General features: G+C 41.5%; 1 protein-coding gene across 1 annotated transcript in view; it reads right to left on the bottom strand.

Annotated features, from left to right (window-relative positions):
• Positions 1-3901: 3901 nt before the first annotated feature.
• EFHB (EF-hand domain family member B) overlaps positions 3902-27766 on the bottom strand; it is a 50048-nt gene continuing 26183 nt past the window's right edge. The window contains 7 exon segments of the mRNA XM_019934139.3: positions 3902-4499; positions 7522-7703; positions 9560-9772; positions 12982-13189; positions 20103-20257; positions 24260-24327; positions 24916-24999. Coding sequence (XP_019789698.3) covers positions 4326-4499; positions 7522-7703; positions 9560-9772; positions 12982-13189; positions 20103-20257; positions 24260-24327; positions 24916-24999 — 1084 coding nt within the window. The 3' untranslated portion in view covers positions 3902-4325.

Below are 27766 nucleotides of genomic sequence, written 5' to 3'. Positions count from 1 at the left end.
ACAAATTGAAGAATAAAAACTATATGATCATCTCAATAGATGCAGAAAAAGCTTTTGACAAATTTCAACACCCATTTATGATGAAAACTCTCCAGAACCTGGGCATAGAGGGAACCAACCTTAGCATAATAAAGGCCATATACAACACACCCACAGCAAACATCATTCTCAATGGTGAAAAACTGAAAGCATTTCCTCTAAGATCAGGAACAAGACAAGGATATCCACTTTCACCACTATGATTCAACATAGTTTTGGAAGTCCTAGCCATGGCAATCAGAGAAGAAAAAGAAATAAAAGGAATACAAATTGGAAAAGAAGAAGTAAAACTGTCACTGTTTGCAGATTACATGATACCATACATAGAGAATCGTAAAAGTGCCATCAGAAAACTACTAGAGCTAATCAATGAATTTGGTACAGTTGCAGGATACAAAGTTAATGCACAGAAATCTCTTGCATTCCTATACACTAATGATGAAAAATCTGAAAGAGAAATTAAGGAAACACTCCCATTTACCACTGCAACAAAAAGGATAAAATACCTAGGAATAAACCTACCTAGGGAGACAAAAGACCTGTATGCAGAAAACTATAAGACACTGATGAAAGAAATAAAAGATTATACCAACAGATGGAGAGATATACCATGTTCTTGGATTGGAAGAATCAATATTGTGAAAATGACTCTACTACCCAAAGCAATCTACAGATTCAATGCAATCCCTATCAAATTACCAATGGCATTTTTTATGGAACTAGAACAAAAAAATCTTAAAATTTGTATGGAGACACAAAAGACACAATAGACAAAGCAGTCTTGAGGGAAAAAAACAGAGCTGGAGGAATCAGACCCCCTGACTTCAGACTATACTACAAAGCTACAGTAATCAAGACAATATGGTACTGGCACAAAAACTGAAATATAGATCAATGGAACAAGATAGAAAGCCCAGAGATAAACCCAAGCACCTATGGTCAACTAATCTATGACAAAGGAGGCAAGGATATACCATGGAGAAAAGACAGTCTCTTCAGTAAGTGGTGCTGGGAAAACTAGACAGCTACATGTAAAAGGATGAAATTAGAACACTCCCTAACACTATACACAAAAATAAACTCAAAATGGATTCGAGACCTAAATGTAAGACAGGACACTATAAAACTCTTAGAGGAAAACATAGGAAGAACACTCTTTGACATAAATCTCAGCAAGATCTTTTTTGATCCACCTCCTAGAATAATGGAAATAAAAACAAAAATAAATGGGACCTAATGAAACTTCAAAGCTTTTGCACAGCAAAAGAAACTACAAGCAAGGTGAAAAGACAACCCTCAGAATGGGAGAAAATATTTGCAAATGAATCAACGGACAAAGGGTTAATCTCCAAAATGTATAAACAGCTCATGCAGCTCAATATTAAAGAAACAAACAATCCAATCCCAAAATGGGCAGAAGACCTAAATAGACATTTCTCCAAAGAAGACATACAGATGGTCAAGAAGCACATGAAAAGCTGCTCAACATCACTACTTATTAGAGAAATGCAAATGAAAACTACAATGAGGTATCACCTCACACGAGTTAGAATGGGCAATCATCAGAAAATCTACAAACAACAAATGCTGGAGAGGGTGTGGAGAAAAGGGAACCCTCTTGCACTGTTGGTGGGAATGTAAATTGTTACAGTCACTGTGAAGAACAGTATGGAGGTTCCTTAAAAAACTAAAAATAGAATTACCATATGATCTAGCAATCCCACTACTGGGCATATACCCAGAGAAAACCATAATTCAAAAAGACACATGCACCCCAATGTTCATTGCAGCACTATTTACAATAGCCAGGTCATGGAAGCAACCTAAATGCCCATCGACAGACAAATGGATAAAGAAGACGTGATACATATATACAATGGAATATTACTCAGCCATAAAAAGGAACGAAATTGAGTCATTTGTTGAGATGTGGATGGATCTAGAGACTGTCATACAGAGTGAAGTAAGTCAGAAAGAGAAAAACGAATATCGTATATTAACACATATATGTGGAACCTAGAATAATGTACAGATGAACCGGTTTGCAGGGCAGAAGTTGAGACACAGGTGTAGAGAACAAATGTATGGACACCAAGGGGGGAAAGCCACGGCGGGGTGGGGATGGTGGTGTGCTGAATTGGGTGATTGGGATTGACATATATACACTGATGTGTATAAAATTGATGCCTAATAAGAACCTGCTGTATAAAAAAATAAATAAAATTCAAACGAAAAAATTCAGGAAGTAAATACAAATTAATAATAAACATTTTATAATAGCTATCAAAAAAAAGCAGGCCAAAGTTAATACATCATATTTCAGGGATGAAGAATTTCATCAGATATGGAGGGTAATCAGATATCAACGATGGGAGGATTCTCTGTAAACTGACAGCAAGATTCTTGCTAAAACTGTGCAATGCAGGCCCAGGAAGGACAGACACAGAAGCCCAAGGTCAAAACCTAATTGAGAAAAGGGTTCAAAGGAGCCTGACTAAAGTTCAGTCAAGGAGCCTGCCTCTGTCAATAGGCGGGTGAATAGACAGATGATAGATCAGATAGATAGATAGATAGATAGATAGGGACATAGATAGAGACATAGGTAGGTAGATGGATGGATAGAGACATAGATGGGTATGTAGGTAGGTGGATGGATGGATGGATGGATAGATAGGAAGATAGGTAAATAGATAGATAGATAGATAGATAGATAGATAGATAGACAGGGAAATAGATAGACAGATAGATGTAGAAGTGCTTGTAAATGTTCTTTGGGAAGGGCGGGGATCCCCGATCTGTAGCATGTGTTGGTTTGCTTAGTGTAAATACTCTCACTGTAGCTGGTTTCAGGCTACCAACATGGGGTCAGGGACACAGTGCTGGGAAGAAATGCCCACAGTTGACCACAGTGGACAGTAAGAGCAGGCTCCAGCCCACCCCTGCATAATTCTTTGTGCTACTTGTGCAAATCTTCTGTAAGTCTAAAATCATTTCAAAATAAAAAGTTAAAATTTTTCACATAAATTACCTATAAAATAAATGGATTATAAAAATTTTTCCTAGGGATTGGGTAAAGCAATCTTTTGAACCTTAGTTCTTTTTTTTTTTTAAGTAACAGTAGACTACAGAATAACCACAATATCTAAATTAAAGAGTAATTTTTTTAGACTAACAGACAAAAACCAAACAACAAAATGTTAAGGTCTATCACAGAGAAATACGGGGTAGAATACATAGATCATTCAATTCATCAAGTGATATTGCTGAGAAAGCTTCAGTCATGGATTCAACCCACCCTGGTGCTCTTCTGATGCACAAAAGGAACACGCTGGACTGGGCTCCCACTTCCCCATCACCATCTGGATCTCATCCCGCCCTGGCATCACATTTGTATATCAAAGAACCGAGGCAAGGGCTTCCCTGGTGGCACAGTGGTTGAGAGTCCGCCTGCCGATGCAGGGGACACGGGTTCGTGCCCCGGTCCGGGAAGATCCCACATGCCGCGGAGCGGCTGGGCCCGTGAGCCATGGCCGCTGAGCCTGTGCATCCGGAGCCTGTGCTCCGCAACGCGAGAGGCCACAACAGTGAGAGGCCCGCGTACCGCAAAACAAAACAAAAGAAAGAGCCGAGGCAGGAGGGAGGGAATGATTCAGCACAATCTGCAACAATAACTCTCTAAAGCTACATCTAACAGTGTGGTCAGCTGTGTCCTCTACAGATACTCCAAGGACAATATGCTTTTCTGGCCATAAAAGGATGTGAAAAGCCACCAGACATCGTGTAGTTGTTGGAACTCAAGTTTTTATTCCCAAAATTCTGCTCCTTGTAATTAAGTCTGTTTTCCTCAGATGCTGACAGAGACTTAAAAGCCCATTAAGCTTCAGTTGTGTCACAGTGACACCTAAAGAGAAAAATAACAAAATGTTGAAGTCAAAATTTTGTGACCCTGGTATCACAAACCAGACTTTGAATATCAGGCCACCCACTCAAATGCATAGCATTCTTAAGCATACTAAACATGACAAACTTCCAGCATCATTCTGGGCCATGCCTTTGGTGAGCTTAAAGGTTAACTCCAAGTGCTCGGCAAATTCTTTGGTGCTTTATAGGAAACAAGAAAATAAAGTTTAAAGTCCAAGATCTAATTTATTAGCAACGCATCCAGGCATATAAGCCCTACCACAGTGATTGCTGAATTATAATATCTAAAACCAGAATGGACTGAACATTTTAGATGAACACGGATTTAACAATTCTTTGGTGTAAATGAATGAACGCCACAAAGATCACATGGCTGCTTTGCACTTGGTCCAGTCTGCGTACTGTAACTCACTCAGAACAGTTCTGATAGTCTCAACACAAACTTGTCCTCCGTGATGTTTTTTTGATGCAAGATTCCATACATTTTCAAATTCATCCTCGGAAAGCTTGACACCAATGTTACATAATATCTCTGCAATCTAGGGGAAAAAAAAAACTTTCAAAGTCAGGCTAATATTTATGTGTTTTTCAGTTTGTATTTTTAAAAATATCTTTATAATATCTAAGACTATGGACATTTATCCCCAAAAAAGATGTGAGGATGTGTGTGTGTGGTAGGGGAGGAGGGCTTATTACGTATAATAAGCCAATATTAAAATTCCAGGACTTTCAGCTCAGGAATCATTTTGCTAATATGAGTGAATATGAGCGTGTTCAACTCTACTAGCCAATATATAAAATTACTTTCAACTCCAAGTGTTTCTGTTTATTTTAAAGGGAGGTGGCCAAATTCAAGCAGAAAGGGTAAAAGAGTTAAAGATAGAAGACTTGCTGGATTTGATTTCCGTCCCAGTCACCTCTTATGTATGTTATCTAGACCCCTTGCGTATTAGTTTCTCTTCTTTAAAATAAGAATATTTATGGGACTTCCCTGGCGGTCCAGTGCGCTTCCACTGCAGGGGGCACACGTTCGATCCCTGGTCAGGCAACTAAGATCCCACGAGCCACATGGCCAAAAGATAAAGAACATTTATGGAGTGTCTCTAACTGGCCTGTTGTAAACTTTAATTATAGCTGGGGGTGTGCAAATGTCGGGGAGATAGTGCACGCGCGAGCGAGTGAGCAGACTAAAATCTGAGCATATTGAAAACCAGCAAACTTTGGTTATTAATCATCTCTCTGCAGTGATAATTAGTAAAAGAGATAAAGGGAGGGGGGAAACATGCTTTATATGTCCCAGGGAAAATATAAGAAAGGAAAGATAAGAACCAGTAGTGAGAAGAAATATTAGAATGAGTAGAGGGAAGAAAAGATTTGAAAAAAAAAATGAAACTAAATTTAAAAGAGGGAAAACATTTACTATGAAGCATACAGGAGGGAAGCAAAGAGGGAAATGGAAAGAAAGGTTAGACCGTGAATAGGAAAGCCAAAGAAATAGAAGACCTGCAGAATACCTCTATTAAGCTAAATCTTAACAATTAAAAGGTCCCCTAGGTATGATGCGCCTTGTGGGAAATTAACAATATAATCAAATACACTTGAAATTCAGGAGAGCAGTGCTGTCAGCGGCAGCACTTACACAGCAGAAGCGCCTCAAAGCACCCGCGCATAGTTGCTATTTTCCTCCACCCGGTGACAGGTAAAGAAAGTCCCTGCGGGGACCTCCCTGGCGGTCCAGTGGTTAAGACTCCACGCTTCCACTGTAGGGGGTTAGGGTTCGATCCCTGGTCAGGGAACTAAGATCCCGCATGCCATGTGGCGCAGCCAAAAAAAAATATGTCCCTTCAGAGCAAAGCCCTGAGGTGTGTTCTTGGGCATCCCAGCCCTTCTCCCCTGCTTCCTTCCCAACTCTTCGGGAGACATTCCTACCCTCCTTCAGCTTTCCATCCTCGTGTATTGATTAGCTAACACTTTTACGGAAACCCATCTATTCTCAAGGTGACGTTATTACTCCAACCAGGTCTCTGGGTTCTTTTTTTTTTTTTTAATAGACTTTATTTTTTAGAGCATTTTTAGGTTTCTAGAAAAATCGAGCAGAAATTATCTAGAGTTCCCGTATGCTCTATCACTTGCCCCCTCTTTTCCCCTGTTAGTAACATCTTGCATTAGTGCGGTATATTTGTGACAGTTGATGAGCCAATATTGATACATTATTGTTAACCAAAGTCCATCGTTCACATGAGGGTTCACTCTCTGTGTTGCATAATCTATGGGTTTTGACAAATGTATAATAACACGTATCCACCATTATGGTATCATACAAAATAGTTTCACGGCCCTAAAGATCCTCTGTGCTACACCTATTCATCCGTCCCTTTTTCTCTCCAACCCTCTGGCAACCATCGGTCTTTCTACTTTCTCCATTGTTTTGCCTTTTCTAGAATGTCATTTAGTTGGAATAGTATATGTGCAGGCCTCTGGGTTCTTACTTCCTACCTAGAATTGTGAGATAAAGGATGACTTCCTAGTTAAAAGAATTTTAGGCATCAGGAAACAAGCAGGAGATTTTTCTTTCTTTTGGTGGCCCTGAAGCCCTATTTCATAGGCCCTTTAGAGTGACTGAGGGAAGAGAACACACAGTCTGCGAATGTCTCTTCTCTAACCTTCTGTGGTGGATCCTGGGTTCCTTCTTTGGGACCAGCCAGGAGGCATCTTCCTCTGAGTTTCTCCCCTCCTCTCCCCCCACCTCAGTGGGAATGAATCATTGGAATGAATCTGTTACTAAGTTTGCAAGTTTGCAAGCCATCAACCCTGCATGTGAAGTCCCAGAAAGCATCACACGTCTGTTCACATCATTTCTAGCTCTGGATTTGAAAGCTCAAAGAAGCAATTGCTCCCTTGATCACAGCCTGCTTTCCACAATGACAGATCTAGACAGGCTGGCTGCTCTGACCAAGACTTGCCGTTACTCCTCGGCCCTCAGAAACCCAATGGCTATTCTGGCCTAGCCGGTTGCACCTGCTTTATAACAAACCTAGGAAGAAAATCACCTGGGCCATGAAGACCACGTTTACCAAGCGAAAAAACAAGATACAATGGGCTGACACGTGGCAACAGGACAGAACATTTTAAATCAGTGCTTGTTGTAGATAGTCTGAGATAGCAGCTCATAAGGATGGCAGAGTGGCCCTCCTCACACTTACTCTTTGGTTTTGGAGACCCACGACCACAAGGGTACTTACACAAGGAAGGGATTGAGCCACTTTGCTTTTACTCAACGAAGAATAGTGTTGAATATCTTAGGAAAACAGTTTTCTTTTTATACATAGGTCACAGTGAATATATGACGTGAGTGTAATGCTTCTTATTAGAGTAAATTCTACTTCAAGAATTGTACCAAATATCACAACCAAATTGAACATTATCCTCAAGAATCCTAATGGGGGGGGGAACGGGGTGCTCCTGATGACTTTTGTAATATAAACGCTCAAGCAAATAAACATTTCCACCATTGTGTGTCGTTGGCCTTTCTTTCAACCCTTTTGAAATCACATGTTGTACCTCTTTTTTGGATCTGGTCTTGAAGAAGTCTCTTTCAAACAATCCTTTCTGGCCAAAGATGGTAGGATACAGCAATGAATAGGCATTTCCCTCTTCACCATAATTGGTTCTGTCACTGATACGGCGAATTCGGGGGGCGGGAATATCGGACCGAATGGTTGGAACACCGTAGGTGGGATAACCTAGGACATGGAGGGGGGAGGAAAACAGACATTCTAAATACAGCCGCCACCAACCATGTGCCTACTGAGCACTGGAAATGTGGCTGGTCCAAACTGAGCTGTGCTGAGTGTAAAATACACAATTTCAAAGATGTAGTACCCAAAACAAGAATGTGAGACATTTAATTAATCATTTTATATTGATTCCTTGTTGAGATGATAATACTTTGGAGATACATATTGTATATAAAATATATATATATACTATTAAAAAAATTGTTTTTTTATTTTGTCTGTGCCACGCAGCATTCAGGAACTTAGTTCCCTGACCAGGGATTGAACCTGGGCCTCGGCAGTGAAAGCACCAAGCCCTAACCACTGGACTGCCAGGGAATTCCCAATGTACTATTAAAGTTAATTTCACCTGTTTCTTCTTCTTAATGTGGCTACTAAAATTTTTTAAATACAGATGACACCAGGACTTCCCTGGTGGCGGAGCGGTTAAGAATCCACCTGCCAATGCAGAGGACACAGGTTCGAGCCCTGGTCTGGGAAGATTCCGCATGCCGCGGAGCAACTAAGCCCGTGCGCCACAACTACTGAGCCTGCGCTCTAGAGCCCGCGAGGCACAACTTCTGAAGCCCACACGCCTAGAGCCCGTGCTCCGCAACAAGAGAAGCCACCGCAATGAGAAGCCCGCACACCCCAACGAAGAGTAGCCCCCGCTCGCCGCAACTAGAGAAGGGCTGCACGCAGCAAGGAAGCCCCAACGCAGCCAAAAATAAATAATAAATTAAAACAAAAAAAAATACATACAACACCAATTGTATTTCTATTGGGCAACACTATTCCAAAGCAAGTAGCAAGCGCTCATCACAACGGAATGTAAAGCATGTCTATGAAATCCAGTTGAGAAAAACATGTAAATCCTTAATCATGGCCTTAGTCCAAAAAAAGGATCTTGACCAATATAAAAGAGTCGTCTAAATTCATCATGCTTGATATTGAGATCTGGGCAGTTATGGGTTGAACTGTACCCTCCCCAGACTTTTATGTTAAAGTCCTAACCCTTAGTACCTCAGGAGGTGACCTTATTTGGAAAGAGGGTCATTGCAGGAATAATTAATTAAGATGAGGTTATACGGGAGAAGGGTGGACCCTTGGTCCAATATGACTGGAGTCCTTATAAAAAGGGGACATTGGGACACAGATGCTCACACGGGAGAACATCAGATGAAGACGAAGGCAGAGATCAGGCTGGTGCAGCAGAAGCTGAGTAGCACCAAAGACTGCCGGCAAACCCCCAGAATCCAGGATAGGACCTGGAGCAGATTTTCCCTCACGGCACTCAGAAGGACGCCACCCTGCCAACACCTTGACCTCGGACTTGCAGCCATCACGAGATGATCAATTTCTGCTGTTTAGCCATTCAGTTTGTGGTATTTGTTATGATAGCCCTAGCAGACTAACAGACGGGGAATAAAGATGTAAGGAACCGTTCTGTAAGAGCTCATCAAATATTTGAAGGCAAATCTGTTTGTAGCTAAGAATCACGTGGTTCAAAAGTCTCCTAGCACTTGGTGAAGTCTGAATTACCACGAGGTCTAACCTTCCGGGTTCTGAGCTATGATGGTTTCAGTTTCATTGATACAGAGAGAGTCATTTTACTTGGGTCACCATGAACACTAGTTCAATTCAGCCTACATTTATCGAGCCTTCCTGGTTGCTTAGAATACAGAACTGAATGAAAGGTCCTGGGCTTTGAGAAAGTTAGAGTCTAATAGAGGCTGGGGGACAATGCAAGGACAGACAAAGGACACTCCCCTTCTGTGTTTGTTGATCCTTTTAACACTCAGCAAATAATGTGACATACTCACAAGTAGAAGGAACAGCGCCTACGACTGCACTGATCTCGGAAGAAGTGGTCTTGTAGTGATTAGAAACTTCATCGCTTGGCCTCAGAAGTGTCCGCAGAGTCTTTTCTGAGCTCCCTGGCTCTTTCAAGACAACATCTTCAGGCTTTATCAGGAGAGCTGGTTCAGATTCTTCTACATTAGCCTCAGCAGGGTTTGCACAATCTGGTTTTCCACCTTCAAGCAAAGACGGAAAGGGGGAAAAAAAAGTACAGGACAAAGTTACTACCTGGTGCTCACCCTGTAACAAGATGAGTTTTCCCATTTAGTCTCTTCTTGCTGGTGGAAACAGAGGCTGAGCTTGTGTAGACCCTCCACTGACACCAGTAGCCACTGTGGAAGCACAAGTTCAGTCCCAGGTCATACACCAGGAAATCTGAACAAGGTCTAATGTTTCTGCTCACCACTGCACTCATTTTATGCTAGAATAAAGCTTTTAAATCTGAAACACCAAATGAAAACGGAGAACTTTTTTTTTCTTTCCTCTTTTTTAAAATTAGAGCCTATTTTCATATTTGACTTGAACTACAGGATTACCAGAGTTGTTCCTAAGACTATGCCCTGGGGAGGGACAGGAGAAGAAATATTTGGAGCTGTAAATTCCACACATACCTGATCGCGGTAGGGAGGGAGCCCCCATGCACTGTGACATTTGGAGAGGCGACGAGAGCTCGCTGTGAGCGCAGGAACCGATTCTATAAATAACTCCCTTCCAATCAGTGTATAAGAGAAAACCCTGTAAGATTCTGTTCTCTTTTGCAGATTTGCTTTGCTGAGTCAGTTCTGAAGTTGAGGAGGAAATTCCTGACACAGCTTTTTCATGGAGCTGCTAAGTACACAGCTAGCACTAGGCTGCGCTGTGGTCTCTCGAGCGCTGGAGGAACTCAAGGTGCTGGGGAAGGCCCCGCACCGGTTACACCGGCGAAGAGTGCCCCAGTGCCCGATCGGGGTGGCAAACCAGAAAAGACAGACCCATCTAAAGTCTGCACCCCCCGACTCAGCCCCTGCCAATCGCTGCAGTGAAAGCGTCGGGCCCAGTGTTCCAGACCCTCTGGACCCAGTCCCTGCACCCCCGAGTGAGTGGGCGCAAAAGGCAGAAATCTGGACCAAGTACGAAAAATAGTTTCTCAGAAAACTGCTTGAAAACCCCTGCCTTAAATGAAGCACCCCCTTTTCTCCAGCCGTCAACAGTAAGATGGAACTTGATATAAGAAAATTCCTGGCAATACATTCCCGAGTCCCTTCTGACTGACCCACCAGCCACTGTCTTAGAAGAAGAGGAAAACCTCAAGAACTCCGTTGAAAATGGCGCTCAAGTCAGGACCCCCCAACCAGGAACAATTAGAAGAACCACCTGGTTTGAAAGCAGGCTTTTGTTTCCCCCACTGCTTCATGAGTTGTTCCAAGAAGGAAAATACTCTGTCACCCTCTATTTATTTCTGAGAGAACTAGGGTAGAGTTGTTTTCTATAAAAAGCTTCATTAGGTAGAGAAGATCCTCCTGCTTTCCTAGTGGACAGCAGAGAAAAGCCATCCCAGAAACTGGTAAGGGCTCCCGTGGTCAATAAAGCCCCAAATGTGGTACTGGCTTTGCAGGAATAAAAGTGAAAACAGGAGTATCTTCACGTTTTAGAGGAGAGATATTCCAAGAGGAGATAAGCATGTAGACAATCTTTCAAAAGTTAATCGTCTGTAAGAATCAAGACTTGAAAATTAAAGCAAATGAGGTATCATTATATAACAACTAAATCACAAGAATGTTTGAAATAACACTCAATGGTAGCAAGATTGGAGTAAAACCTTCTCACCAACGTGACTGATAAAATTGCAAATTGGTACAATCATTTAAAAAAGCAAAATGAAAGAGAGAGTTACTTCTGGGACAAAAATAACATTCATAAGAAATGAAATAGAAACAGAAAGCTTTCTGAGAGATGATAATCATTATAGCGTCACCCATATTACTTTTAAAATATCTGGAAATATGGGCTTCCCTGGTGGCGCAGTGGTTGAGAGTCCGCCTGCCGATGCAGGGGACACGGGTTCATGCCCCGGTCCGGGAAGATCCCACATGCCGCGGAGCGGCTGGGCCCGTGAGCCATGGCCGCTGAGCCATGGCCGCTGAGCCTGCGCGTCCAGAGCCTGTGCTCCGCAATGGGAGAGGCCACAATAGTGAGAGGCCCGCGTACAGCAAAAAAAAAAAAAAAAAAAAAAAAAAAAAGAAAATATCTGGAAATAACCTAAGTTTTAAAAAGTGAGGAAATGGCTTAGTAATTCATAATACCTCAGCTTAAGGGAACTGAAAATGAAGTTTACAGAAACCATAAAAGTATCTCTTCATTCCATAGAAATTTGAGAGCTAAGTTTTTTTTTTTTAGCCAAATAAAAATGGTACAGTCACTGTGATTTTAGCTATTTTAAAATATTTCCATACATGGACTTCCCTGGTGGCACAGTGGTTAAGAATACGCCTGCCAATGCAGGGGACACAGGTTCGAGCCCTGGTCTGGGAAGATCCCACATGCCGCAGAGCAACTAAGCCCGTGCGCCACAACTACTGAGCCTGCACTCTAGAGCCCGCGAGCCACAACTACTGAGCCTGCGTGCCACAACTACTGAAGCCTGTGCGCCTAGAGTCTGTGCTCCACAACAAGAGAAGCCACCGCAATAAGAAGCCTGTGCACTGCTACGAAGAGTAGCCCTTGCTCACTGCAACTAGAGAAAGCCCACATGCAGCAACAAAGACCCAACACAGCCAAAAATAAAATTAATTAATTAATTTTAAAAACAAAGAACAAGCTTATAAAAAAAATTTCCATATGCACACACACATATGTATATATGTATATCTATATATGGTTAGTGATGCAGGAAGATAATGTGTAAACATGAAGATATTTGAATAAAAGTAAAGATTATGTTTTTCCTTTTCTTAAAAAATTGAACAGATCAAATTCTATTTTACAATTGACTTTTCCTGGGGGAGGGGAGCTAATTTCTCTGAGAAAATGGTTTTCAAACAGCTTTCTGAGGAACTCTCTTTCATATTTTGGGCTTCTGTGTAAATTGTTTTGCTTGTAACTGTTTTCTTTTGAATGAGTAATACACGGTTCCAAACTTAAAAGATACAAAAACATAGACTGAAAAGTGAGTCTTGCTGCCGCTTTGACCCTCAGCAACCAGTGTCCCCTCCCCGGAAATAATAAATGTTATCAAATTCTTTCCTAACCTTCCACAGATATTCTATGCATAAAAATAAAAACAAATATATGTATATGTGCATATCTTTAAATATATAATATTAAAGTTGACAAGAGTCAAACTCCTAAGAAAAAGAAAATACTAAAGTCCATTTAAGAATTTAGCAAGCCTTCAGAAATTAAATACCTTTAATAATGACCCTCTCTTCATACTCCTTAAGGGGGGTTTTATCTTTCCAGTTAAGAAAATTTGCAAATTCAAGGTAGTTAATCAGCCCATCGTTATCCACATCACAGTATTCAAACAGCTGGTCCAGGAGCTTCTCATCTATGTGCAAACTGGCCTGGTCACACGCTTCCCGAAGCTCAGCTTTATCTATGGCCCCATCTCCCTTCTGTTAGACATGAAGCAAAAAAAGATGACGTGAGCTTTGTCTTCACGAGCAGAGTGGGCAACATCTGTTATTTCCTTTAAGAAAAAAAGAAAGAGCTCTATCACATAAATTCAAAGAATCGGTCCTATTTTTCACATAAGGAGAGTCAGATACTAAGCGAGATTGGTCCCCATCGTGTCCATCTGATATGTGCCCGGTAATTTCAACCCTGGTTGGAGTGGAGTGTGGCTCACAGCCTTTGTGCATTTTAATATCTTTCTCATTATTTTATTTTTATTTTATTTATTTATTTTTTTTGCGGTATGCGGGCCTCTCGCTGTTTTGGCCTCTCCCGTCGCGGAGCACAGGCTCCGGACGCACAGGCTCAGTGGCCATGGCTCACGGGCCCAGCCGCTCCGCGGCATGTGGGATCCTCCCGGACCGGGGCACAAAGCCGTGTCCCCTACATCGGCAGGCGGACTCTCAACCACTACGCCACCAGGGAAGCCCAATATCTTTCTCATTAAATCATGTTGTTTACACTCGGGTTGAGAAGGCCTAAGCATGATTCATGCTTGACATTTCATTTGACCAATGTTGTGTACTTTTGACAGCTTTCTGCAATTTTCAATGCTTTCAAAGTTGGTGTTCCAACTAGGCAGTCAGGGACTTCCCTGGTGGTCCAGTGGTTAGGACTCCACACTTTCACTCATGAGGGCCTGGGTTCAATCCCTGGTCAGGGAACTAAGATCCCACATGCCGCGCGGTGTGGGAAAAAATTGAAAAGTCAACTGGGCAGTGATTGTCCTACACTACATTGCCTGGTGAAAAGAAGAAATTAGGGAAGTGGCTGCAGGCCAAGCACAGAGAGTGGATTCAAAGGCAGCTGCCCCTGGATATTAACGCTCCGCGTGGACAACAGGATTCACTCAGATTCATCCTGGAAGCGGGAGGAGGGGAAGTTTCCACCCCTTTCAGACAACAGTTAAAGACAGAAGCACCTACGCTGAGCGTGAAAGGAGGGAAATTTAGAAAGACTCTGGGCAGAACCCGGCTGATTCACTTGCAGGGTGACGGGCCGGAGCACATAATGCTTGTTAAGGAAGAATGGCCAGAGCTGGGCGTCTTACCACTCAGCCCTACTGCGGCCCGTCAAGCCAAACTTAGATCCATCCGAGATGACAGGGAAAGGTCCCAGTGTTTTCCAAGTGGGTGCCAGCTGCTATAAGGGAGCTTTGGCCCTCTCAGAGAGATTTCCCCGAGATAGTTAAACTCCCAAGGGAAAACATAAATGACTCAACAACAATCAGCTCCTAGGCCCAGGGTTGGATTCACAACGCTGGTGAAGGCAATCCCCTTGAGAACAAGAAACTGACCCAGTGAATTCTAGATAAATTCCTGCAGCCAGACCCATAGGCCTGGAGAATGTTCCTAACCCTCATGTTGAAAAAGAATGAGAATTTAAAATATATTATATGGGGCTTCCCTGGTGGCGCAGTGGTTGGGAGTCCGCCTGCCGATGCAGGGGACACGGCTTTGTGCCCCGGTCCGGGAGGATCCCACATGCTGCGGAGCGGCTGGGCCCGTGAGCCATGGCCGCTGAGCCTGCGCGTCCGGAGCCTGTGCTCCTCAACCGGAGAGGCCAAAACAGCGAGAGGCCCGCATACCGCAAAAAAAAAAAAAAAAAAGTAGCCTGCTTTATGAAAGTCTCTGCTGCCAGCCCAAGTCAACCAAAACTACGAGCCCCACACCCCTAACTGAAAAGCAAAGGTGGGGTGGTGGGCTGTTGAATCGAGGGTCCCCAAATCTGAAAAAGATGGTGGCGGTAATGAAAGAAAATGCTTCTTATTCACTGGGTACGGAGCCACTCCTGCCTCTGCAGCCTTGACGTTTCCCTCCCCCCATACCCCAACCTCAACTGTTCTAAGCAGGACTAGGTATGGGACAAGATCTCCTTGTCCCCAAGGGGGATCACAGGCCACAAGTATCTGTCCCAGTATGTTGTGGAACTTCAGGGGGGTGGAGACTGAAACCACTACGGCTTCATTGGCTATGGGTGCCAAAGTCGTCACCCTACTGAGTGTGCAGCAAGAAGAGACGTCAGGAATCAGCTGGTGGCGTTTGGGCAGGGTTTGTTCAAAGTGGAGAAGGAAAGTTAACAATCTATTATTTCTGTGGCTTCCACTGCTGGATGTGTCAATTGATATTGATGCTTTCCATACCTGTCTTATGAATGTTCAGGCACTTATGATCAAGAGAAGCCACGTGGAGAGAATGCTAGTACCTTTGGGGCCCCTCAACCCTCATGACCCCTTCGAGCTGCAAGTCTCTATGAATAATGATTTCACCACGTAGAGCCACTGGGCCTGGTTCACTAACCTGAAACCCAGTGGTCTTCACTGGTCTGCTGTGGCTTTCAACCTCAGTAAGAGCTAAGGACCAAAAAAGGGCATAGTCACTCTACTCAGTGGGCAGAACTCAAGGTTATTCTCACAGCTCCGGCCAATACTACCATTGATGAATCTGTTATATTTTTACTAACTCTTGGACTGTTGCCAATGGCCTGCGTGCTTGGTTGCCACTTGGAAAACTACAGACTGGGGACTTCCCTGGTAGTCCAGTGGTTAGGACTCCATACTTCCAATGCAGGGGGATGGGTTCGATCCCTGGTTGGGGAACTAAGACCCCACATGCCGCCCGGCATGGCCAAAAATGTAGAAAATTAAAAATTTTTAAATTTAAAAAATTTTTAAAAAGACCACTACAGATTGGAAGATTAAAGACACCTCTTTTTGAGACAGAAAACTATGGATCAACAGAGGAATGGATAAAGAAAATGTGGTACATATATACAATGGAATAAAAACGAAAAAAATAATGCCATTTGCAGCAACATGGATGGACCTAGAGATTGTCATACTGAGTGACATAAATCAGACACAGAAAGACAAATATCATATGATATCGCTTATATGTGGATCTAAAAAAGAAGGGGGTACAAATGAACTTATTTAGAAAACAGAAATAGCATCACGAATGTAGAAAACAAACTTATGGTTACCAGGGAATGGGGGGGGGAAGGATAAATTGGGAGATTGGGATTGACATATACACAGTACTATATATAAAATAGATAACTAATAAGAACCTGCTGTATAGCACAGGGAACTCTACTCAATACTCTGTAATGACCTACATGGGGAAAGAATCTAAAACAAAAAGTGTGGATATATGTATATGTATAACTGACTCACTGTGCTGTACACCTGAAACTAACATATTATAAATCAACTGTACTCCAATAAAAAAAAGAAAAAAGAAAACTATGGAAACAAATCACCGCTGCTGAGTGAACCATCCAGGTAATTCACATAGATGCCCAGGATAAGGGTCCGTCCTCCGATGTGGACGACAGGAATCAAACTTTGGATTGAGCCTGCACCACCCAGGTTGCACCATCGCTGCCTGGATCCATCCTTGTAGCAGACACAACAATACACGCACCATGAGACAAAGTGCCAAAAAAGCAGTCGACGTTTCCGAGGCAGAGGCTACCACCACATGCCTAACGTGTGACTCCTGCCACAAGCTGACCCACTTGTCTCATGGTGAGGGAGGACACATCACACACAAGGCATTGCCCCATGCTCCTGGCATACTGACTACACGAACCTTTGTCCCCACTCAGAGCTATTGATGGTACATCTCTCTGTTGACACGTTTTCAAGTTATAGAATCGCTATTTCAGGCCAATGAGCCAGCTGCAGACACAAAAGTGTGGCCCGTGCAAGTCATCTGAGTCACGTGCTTTGCTTTCTGGACCACTTTCGGTCTGACAGTGGCGTGACTTATAGCACAAAGGCTACTCAACAATGAGCTATTAGTCAAGGTATTCACTGAACCTTTTCTGCCCCCAACCATCCACAGCAGTCTGGTATTACTGAGCTTTGGAACGGCCTTGCTCACACGTCTTAGTAAACCAGTTTTGTCAATGAATGCAACTGTCCCCCAAAAGGAATCATCCCATCTCAGCTACTTCCTGGATAATAGGCAGAATAAAAGGAGTTGGAATTATATATACCTATTTTGAAAATTTGAGACTCTGCTGTGACCATTCTTGGACATGATGAGTCTTTATTTCCCCCACCCTTTAGATTTTAAGTTCCCTGAGTTAAAAGCCTGCACGTTATCTGGGATAATGTTTGATGTGCTGTGAGTGTTCAACAAATAACAGAATTAATCCTCTAAGCCAAGAAGAGTCATTTAGGAAATCACAGTTTATTTGTTCTGTTTTGTTTTGCTTTTCAATTAAATTAAATCTGGGCATTCAACAGTATAAGATTCTAATCATCAAAAACAATCCTACAGCTGTACTAGGAAGACCCACATCTTATTACCCACTCAGGAAAAAAAAGCTCCTCAAGGGCACTGAGCACTACATTGTACATATTAAAAGTTAACTATTTACGGGCTTCCCTGGTGGCGCAGTGGTTGAGAGTCCGCCTGCCGATGCAGGGGACGCGGGTTCGTGCCCCAGTCCGGGAAGATACCACGTGCCGCGGAGCGGCTGGGCCCGTGAGCCATGGCCACTGAGCCTGCGCGTCTGGAGCCTGTGCTCCGCAACGGGAGAGGCCACAACAGTGAGAGGCCCGCGTACCGCAAAAAAAGAAAAAAAAAAAAGTTAACTATTTAAAAGGTATATCAGCATTAAATAATTCTCAGTAATTTCCTCCTGCTTAATTTAATGTTATCATAAGGAATGTGCCTGGTGGTTCACTGAGATCATCAACAGCTATTAAGATGATCACCTTGATTATGATTACATTTAACATGAGGAATTTTTAGAAAGAGGAGCACTATGCACCCTGCTAGTTTTCCTTATTCACGTTACTACCATGTAAATTTCCCCAATATCATCTTTGTAGATACTTGGAGTTGAGTAAGGTTTAAAATATACTTGTTGGGCTTCCCTGGTGGCGCAGTGGTTGAGAGTCCGCCTGCCTATGCAGGGGACGCGGGTTCGTGCCCCAGTCCGGGAAGATACCACGTGCCGCGGAGCAGCTGGGCCCGTGAGCCAGGGCCGCTGAGCCTGCGCGTCCGGAGCCTGTGCTCCACAACGGGAGAGGCCACAATAGTGAGAGGCCCGCATACCGCAAAATAAATAAATAAATAAATTATATATATATATATATATATATATATATATATATAAAAAACTTGTTTTTGCTTAAGTAATTTAATTCTGAAGAATAATTTTTAAATTACCTGTAAATAGCAATCGGTCTCTACTAAAAACCAGAGAAACAGTTGAATACTTACATTTTCTTTAAACACAACTTTGTGAGAAATGTCGTTGATGACTGATTGGTGTTTGTCCCGACATAATTAGTACAAACCTAACTGAGGTATTTAACCCACTTTTTATTCACCAGTACATCACAGGTACACAGGCCCCTAATCTAAAATCAGATAAAACTCATGGGCTTAAAATGAATGAGCCAATGAGTGATCAAGATTTTTTCATAAGATAAAAATTGTGAGGTGTCACTTTTCTAAAACTGTACTCAACATTGGAATGGAGATAAGACTATTATCTTTTTTTCCTTTTGAGATGAACTAAAATTATTCTGCTCTTTCTTTTCTTCTCCTATCAAGATTATGATGCACTACCTCATCACGGGTTTATTTATGAGCTTTTATTTGTTTATGTTAGACTCATTCTAAAACGGTTTGAGGCTGCCTAGAAAAAGAAGTACAATGAGAGCCAAAAAAAGTGAGGAAATCAGGGCAAAGAGAAAATAAAGTTGGACGAAAATAAGACGAAACCTGAAATAAAAAGAGTGCACAAAATGTATGCTATAAGATCACCTTCACAAACTAGATGTGTTTCTCTGTATTGGCTCTAAGCTTCCTGGCAGCCAAGTCAAAAAGGTATGCCCTATTGGTCCAAAGTCATGCTGTACATGAAGCAAAAACAAACCAGATACCTAGACAGAGCACAGTTATGTGTTTTAGAAAGACTGGGTTTCCTTATAAAGAGGATGCGTGTGACAAAAATAAATAACAGCCGCGTGGGCGTACTAATAAAAAATGTGCCACGTTTCACAAACGTGTAGTAGCGTTCCTTAGTGCAAGCCTAAGGCGCTGTGCAGCTTGGTAAATCCTGTAATGGCCTAAAATGATGTCCGGTAATTATGCAGCCCTGGGTTGATCTGACTTGATCAAAGAATAAAATGTAGAGGAGCTTGAAGATTGAGTGATCTTACTCTCAAAACTGAAACCACACCTGGTGCCCAGGGGAGAGCGTTCTAAGCTTGACTTGGACCAGACTGACAGTACCGTGTGTACACATTCAGAGTGAGGCAGAGATTGTCCATCTCCCAGGCTCCCAGCACACTCTAGTTTAATGATCTGCAACAGTGGTTCTCAAACCTCAGCCTGCATCAGAATCACTGAAAAGCTTGTTAAAACACAATTGCTAGACCCCAACCCCAAGTTCCTAATTCAGGAGGTCTGGGGTGGGCCTTAGGACGTGCATCTCTAGCATGTTCCCAAGTGACACTGACGATGGTGAAAGAACCACATTTTGACAACGCAGGTCTACTCCAGCAAACATTTTCTGTCAAGGGCTAAAAAGTAGGTATCATAGGTTTTGCAAGCCATTCAGTCTCTCTGCATGTGTAGTTGCAAAAGCAGCCGTGGACAATACTTAAAACAAATGGGCATGCATATGATCCAGCAATCCCACTCCTGAGCATATATCCAAAGAAAACTCTAATTCAAAGAGATACATGCACCCCAATTTTTTTAAATATAGGCATGTAAAACGATTTACAAAAACAGGTGGTGGACCGGACTTGATCCTGATCTACACCAGCCTGCTGGGACCTGTAAGCCCATGCGTAGACCAAAAAAGCTTCACTTTACTACTGGCCTTGTCATAGTGTCTGAAGGCTGACAACAAAGTGTCAAAGTTTTGGTAGTTAACTTTCTTTAAGTGATGTCGCACTGCTGCAACCAGGGCTCTCTGTCTGTCCTTGCCTCGGAGATATTCTCCCGGAAGTCTTCTGTGGATGAGATCACCAGCTCCTATTGAAAAGAGGGGGAAAAAAAGTCTTTTATCTGAATTTAAAGTCTGTCACAATTATTCCCACACTAACTAAAACAGAGAGAGATCTAGCAACTTCTGTGAATGAAAACACCTAACTCCAATACTATTATGCATCATGACAGAAAATTCTTTTGTATAAAAAAAAAAGTGCAAAGTAATTGATAAAAATGAATACTTCTGCTGTATGCGACTTCTTTGCTCAATGAAAAAAATCTGAAAAAATGAATTTTATGGGGGAATCATGAGCCCACTCAGCTGTCAAATCCTTTCCTAAGACAACAAAGTCCTTGCCTGACACCCTCTTAGCAGACATTTGTCTACAAGGCTGAGGATCTGAAAGCTGGGGCTGATTCCACGTGGGGGTCACTCTGTGTGCCTCAGGGTTGACCAAACATCTGGGAAACCTTGTAAAAACTGGACACAAGTTCCCTACTCCTTCCTAATGTGAGTTCCCGGTCTGCCTTCAGTCTGCACACCAAGTCCCCATTTCTCTCCTGCTTCCCCTATACTATTACCAGGACAGGAGACCTCCATTCACAGTCCATTAAATGAGTCCTGACCCACAACCCCGAGTAATAACCCCTCCAATCCACCTGCTGCCACTGCCACCCCCAGCCCTTGCTTCCACTTTTCTTTCATGACTTAAAGGAACTTTCCTGAATTATGACACAAAGAAAGTACAAATACACTACCTCTAAACCCCATTGCTTGGATGTTAATGGTGACACAGATCAGACCAGAGTTGACCATGTTGCTTCAGATGTGATGGCTTGGTGGATGTCACCAGAAGAAACCTTCTGCCTCTGTTCTTTTTCCCCTGGCCTATACCCCTCCCTTCCTGCTTTCTTGCGACAGGGTCATGCTGGCAGTTGGCTGTGATATCCTGGGTAGGTTAATTTAAATTTCAACATTGATGGATGCAACTACAGAGGATCATACTAAGTGAAGTATGTCAGAGGAGAAAGACAAATCCCACATGATATCACTTATATGTGGAATTTAAAATATGACACAAATGAACCTATCTATGAAACAGAATCACAAACATAGAGAACAGACTGGTGGTTGACAAGGGGGTAAGGGGTTGGGGGAGGGAAGGATTGGGAGTTTGGGGTTAGCAGATGCAAACTATTATATATAGAATGGATAAACAACAAAGTCCTACTATATAGCACAGGGCAGTATATTCAACAGCCTATGATAAACCATAAAGGAGATCCATTTTTTTAATGTATATGTATATGTATGTAAAACTTTGCTGTACCGCAGAAATTAACACAACATTGTAAATCAACTATACTTCAATTTTTAAAAATTGAAAAAAAATAAATTGCAACATTGGTTGCAGTTCAAGGCAACTAATATTCACACCTACTTTGTACAAGGCCCTATATTATTAGGCTCTGTCAAGGGTCTTTTTTAATAGGTACTCGTAGCACCTCTAAGTTTATTATAAAATCAGGAGTTAATCCTGCATATTCTGACAAAAGCCTTCTTTCTAAGGGTAGACCCTAAGTATGGGTGAAAAGCCCACAACCAGCGCTGGTTCCAGGAACTGGCCAAGTGCCTCAGAACAAGATCATCTGAAACGGGGTCAGCTATTATCAGACCATCCTAACGTAGGCAAAACCCAAGTAAGGCTCTGCGAGAGGAAATCAAAGTGATTAGGGGTGATTTTTGACACATAAGTGTGGCTTCCTTTCCTCTTCCACATTTCTTCCCCTGATGTCAACCCTCTGGGGGGCTTCTCTGTATAAGGACCTCCCCCCACCCCGGCTCTTCCACAAGATGGCTCTTGGTTGAGTTTTTTTTATCTTCAGAGGCCTTCACTCTCCATTAACATCCAAAAATAACCATTTGAAAGGTTGTATCTCCAACTCTACCTGGTTTTCCCACCACAACCCTACCAGGTATGACTGCCTAGTGGATGAGAGGTACGCTGATACCCTCTTCTGGCCTGGCCCTGAGAGAATATTTATGAAGCTCATGTCAAATCACTGACAACTACTCAAGAGCCACCTCTGAAGAGCTGAAATCAGGAGTACAAGCTGTGGCCCTAAGAGAGAGACCCATGACCTTGCTACCACGCCAGGGACATCAGAAAAGCCACGCCTGCTCCTCAGTTGCACCCTGCCTGCTACCAATTCTCATGATGCACTACTGCCTATGATTCTCCTCCACATCGCATCTGCCCTGGTGCATTCTGGGAGCCGGATTCTCCTCCACATTGCCTCTGCCCTGGTGCATTCTGGGAGCCGGATTCTCCTCCACATCGCCTCTGCCCTGGTGCATTCTGGGAGCCAGATTCTCCTCCACATCGCCTCTGTCCTGGTGCATTCTGGGAGCTGGACACAGCACTCTTCCTGGAAGCATCGTAACATAACCAACAACCCCAGGCCTGAGGGATGAGGCATTCTTTGTGCAGTTGCCTTTCTTTCCCTAAGTAAGGGTAAGGGAGCAATCCAGGCCCAGTAAAGAAACCAGTATGTTCTCGGAAGCAGGCAGACCCTGAAGCTTTCCACGGAATAGATGCTGCTAGCTAACCCCAACAGTAGTCACAAAAGGCCACTGGGGTTAATATGTGTCCATCCACGAGCTCCAGGAAAAGTCTAGAGAGGGCTGACAGTCCCCTCACACAGTTAACGCCGTACGGTGCCAAGGCCAATACTGACACATTTTTTAAACTATTAATGTCTGTGTCCTTCCTTTTCACTTTATAGCTCTATCTTATCATTCAACTTTTAAGGGTAATGTAGCTCAACTATTAGGAAATTTGTCAATGTTGCCTAATTGTCAACATGATAAACTATGTGTTAGATACATTGATTCATGCTATAGATACCGGGGAAAACAATGTACTGTGCGCGAGACCCCAAGAATCCAACAGACAGCAAGATGGGGCGCCAACCAGCATGAACCTGCCCTCAAGGAGGCAGCTGAGCATGATTACCTACTTGTATTTCAGGCTAACTGATGGATTTCCTAAATCATCCCTTACCCACTTCTAGAGGTATGAAGAGCCTCTAAGATGGGCAGGCATCCATTACACATGTAACAGTGGATCGAAAAACAGAACCAAAATATAATCTCCTAATGTGGTGGTTCATGGTGCTCTGAAACACCATGTTGCAGAAGCTCAGTAAATATTTATTTTATTTGTCAGTGAGTGGACTTTAACACATTTTTAGTAGCAGTTCTTAAAGTTTAGTGTACATGAGAATATATGAGCATGGGTCCCCAGGAACCTGCATATTTAATAAATTCTCTGGGTGATTTTAATGCAGGTACACTGCAGACTGTATTTTGAAAACCAGTAAAATACAGCCCAATCCTGATAAGTTTTGGCAGAGTTTTCCCTTTGGAAGTCTGCTGTTTAGATCCCTTAGCACTAAAGACAAAAATCCTGGGAATTTTCTTCTGCCACTTTATCGGTTGATTAATTGATTGGCTGGTGGGAAGAGTGGTTCTTAAGTATGTGGTTGTAGAGTACAGTGCTTTCTGGAACTTGAATGTCCCTACAGTTCATCTGGGAATGTTGCAGTTTCTGATTCAGTAGGTCTGGGGTGGAGCCTGAGATTCCGCATTTCTAAGAACCTTGCAGGGGCCACCAACACTGCCCATCTGCAACCACATTTTGAGTAACAAGGGCCTAGTACAATATTGGAATTCATTAAAAAGCTGCCTCACTTCACTATGGCTTGTTTAATACAGGCCTTATTTATTTTCTAAATAAAATTCTGAGCCTTAAATACACGTAAGGAATTCATTACAAGGGCTTTAAACTGTTCCTATTTCAAATATAATATGAAAATTTTGTTTCTTTCTTGTGCTACAAATTGTTCTCTTTAATGTTAATGTAATATTTTAAGCCATTAAAATTAGAAGCTTTGAGAGAAGGAGATGGTGAACTTAACTGCATGATTTGGGGGGTGGGGGGGATTTTGTTGTTTGTTTTTTAAGAAGAAAGTTTGTATATTTACCATAATCATCAGGACGGAGACAAGCCCCAAATATGTGGTCTGGGGGAACATTCATTGTTTCTGCAATGCTATCAAAGAAAACAAATCTTTTAGTGAAAATTCCCACCACATGGCATCCCTGGAATTTAAAATATGTTTGCCTTTTTTTTTTTATCGCCTATATTTTCTCCTATAACCAAACTATGAGAATCAAACAGAAGTTCTCCAACAGATCTTTTTCCTAATCTCCCACTCGCATTAGCAATGGCTGAATGCTTTCACTGGCTTCCAGTGAAAAAGTCCAGACTGAAGAAGAAAAAACAGAACATACTCAAAGCAGAATTATGGAAGTACATACATATACATGGGGGGGGCGGGGACAAGGAAGAGAGAGGAAAATATAATGCAATAAGTTAAATTTCTGAGATCTCAGAAATAAAGCTTTACACAAAATTCTTCCACCCTGTTCTCCAAAGGCCCTGTCCATTTTGGAGACTCAGTACTTTCCTGGAACCCCAAGCGCTATAGAGGCTAATAAGAGTTCCCTGATTAACACAAAAGGATGATTCTTATTTAATTGATAGAACCTAATAGAACACAAACCAAAATTTACCACAAGAGTAGTTTGTAAATTTGATCCAAAAACATTTTCAATTCTAAGTTAATCATGAACTTACGGATCTAAAGTTCTTCCAAGTTTATGTTGAAATTTTTCTTTGAAATCATCAACTCTCTTGGATACAACCTTAGCTCCTCTTTTCCTATAAAATTAGAAAATTGTCAGGTATCTGTATTACCTAAAGTATTCTTGGCTACCAAATATACATATGGTGAGGAATACCATAGTATCATTTGGGCCATCACAAAATAAATCCAGTTTCAAAAGAAATTATATGCTAAAAAGAGAGCTTTATGTGTTCATTCTTCTATCATGTATATTCTATTATAAAGATAAGTTTATAATAGAATATAAAATTTTGATTAAAGAATAAGACAAGCAAACAAAATTTTTTTCAGTAAACAAAAAGAGTTAATACCATTCTTATGAGTGTAACTCCTAAAACTGCTAACGGAACAGTAAGCATAAAAGAAATAAATAACCAAAGGATATAAACAAATAACTCAAATCTAGTAAGCAAATATATGGAAAAATTATAATACTCTCCAGTAATAAAAGAAATATAAGATAAAAGAACAACAAAGTACCACTTTTAAATAGTACGTAAGTAAATATATATATATATAGACAGAGAGAGAGACAAGAGACAGAGAAAGAGAATATCTAACATTGGCAAAAAGTATGGTAAAACACTTGTAGATTGCGAGTGCAAATTGCTATAATCCTTTTGGAAATAATTTGGTAACATGATTCAAAAAGCATAAAAATGTTCATCCTCTTTTATCCACATCTGAAAACCAATCATAAGGAGATAATCCACATAATTAAGTGTGAAAAGAAGTTACATTTATAAAAATGCTTGTAGCCTCACTGTCTACGATGGGGAAAAAAAAAAAAAGAATCTAAATGTTCAATCCTGGAGGGTGATTATGTCGTATTAACAAGAACACACTTTGTGTGCATTCAAAATGTTGGTTATTTAGAATACACAGCAATATAAAATTATTTTATGTTAAGTTAAGAAAAACCAGGATATAAAATGTTATTGCACTCTGATTAAAGCTATGCAAAAGTCAACACAGGAAGCCACACTAGAAAGAAATAGATTAAAAAGATAATAAAGGTTGAATTAAGGTGACAGGATTATGGGTGATTTTATTTTGCCAATTTTCTGTAACATGATTTCATTACTTCTGTCACTGTGATTAAATGACTAAGAATTTCTTTTGAGAACTGCAAAATTACAACACCGCTATTTAATAACATTAAAATTAATAAATTCTCTATTGTTTTGCTAAGACTAAAAACAATGAACATTAAACTCTTAGATTCCATTTGCTTTTAAAACTGTTTCCTGTACTGGAGAAATATGGAGTTGAATAAATTTCTGGAGAAGAGTGACACTCTGTGGAGAAACAAAAGATGAAATATAAAGTAATTCATCTTTTATTTCTTCATTTACTTCCCATTAGTTCAAAAAGGGAGAAAAAGAACAATATGGGTAAAGTCAGAATAAATCAGAGGCAGTTTAAGGGCTGTAATTTGAACAAATAAAGTTGACAATCTAAAACCAGCTCCAAGGACTTCCCTGGTGGCACAGTGGTTAAGAATCCACCTGCCAATACAGGGGACACAGGTTCGAGCCCTGGTCCAGGAAGATCCCACACGCCGCAGAGCAACTAAGCCCACGCACCACAACTACTGAGCCTGCGCTCTAGAGCTCGACAGCCACAACTACGGAGCCCGGAAGCCCACGCTCCTAGGGCCCAAGCTCCACAACAAAGAGAAGCCACTTCAATGAGAAGCCCGCGCACTGCAACAAAGAGTAGCCCCTGCTGGCCGCAGCTAGAGAAAGCCCACATGCAGCAACGAAGACCCAACGCGGCCAAAAATTAAAAATAAATAAATAAATAAAACCAGCTCCAAGGGGCATGATTAGGAGCAAGCCTGGATGGTAAAGGTAAGGATTCTAAGTCATGGAGCCTACGCTTCTCAGCCTAAAAGTGCCTGGGTTATGTTTCTGGGAGAATCGGGAAGTATTTCTGAGCAACCAAGTATGTCAGAGTATCAATAGCTGTAACATCATTACACACCTCAAAGTATTCACTAACCAGCTCAGGGTAAAGTCTCTGCGTGCCAATCAATTTTTTCATTCAGACACATACACCCACCCACACACACACCCCATTTCAACATTCTAACTGATTCTTCAGACCAAAGGTCATAAACAGAATATAGATAGAGGTAGTTTTATGGAGGAAATATATTCCTTAAAAGTATATATCTCAAACAACTCTCAAAAGTTAAGAGTGAAACAAATTTATGTTAAAATAATGCATATCAAAATGAGATGTAAACAAAACAGAAAAAGACTCACAGACATAGAAGACAAACAATGGTTACCAAAGAAGAAGGTGGAGGAGGGATAAATTAGGAGTTTGGGGTTAACAGATACACACTACTATATATAAAATAGATAACCAATATATGTAACAGGGAATATAGTTCCCTGCGCTATACAGTAGGCCCTGTGCTATACAGTAGTTCTTGTATAGCACAGGGAACTATACTGCATATCTTATAATAACTTAGAATGGAAAAGAATCCGAAAAAGATTAAATTTATATATATATGAATAAATACATCACTTTGTTGTACACCTGAAACTAACACAACATTGTAAATCAACTATTCTTCAATTTAAAAATAAAGACAAAAAAAGAAGAAAATAGGAACAAAAAAAAAGAGATGTAAACGAATATACTTCACTCTAAGTTTATAATAGAAATCACACTGAAGAATGAAGTAGTGAGTCCTTTTTGAAATACAACAAATCAAGGGAATAAAGAATCTATCATTTCAGCAATAATTTTCCAACTAAGTTCGAAATACAGAAAGTGATCAAATAA

Source organism: Tursiops truncatus, chromosome 4 (genome assembly GCF_011762595.2).
Source record: "Tursiops truncatus isolate mTurTru1 chromosome 4, mTurTru1.mat.Y, whole genome shotgun sequence".
NCBI lineage: Eukaryota > Metazoa > Chordata > Mammalia > Artiodactyla > Delphinidae > Tursiops > Tursiops truncatus.
This window is presented reverse-complemented; position numbering and strand designations above follow the sequence as displayed.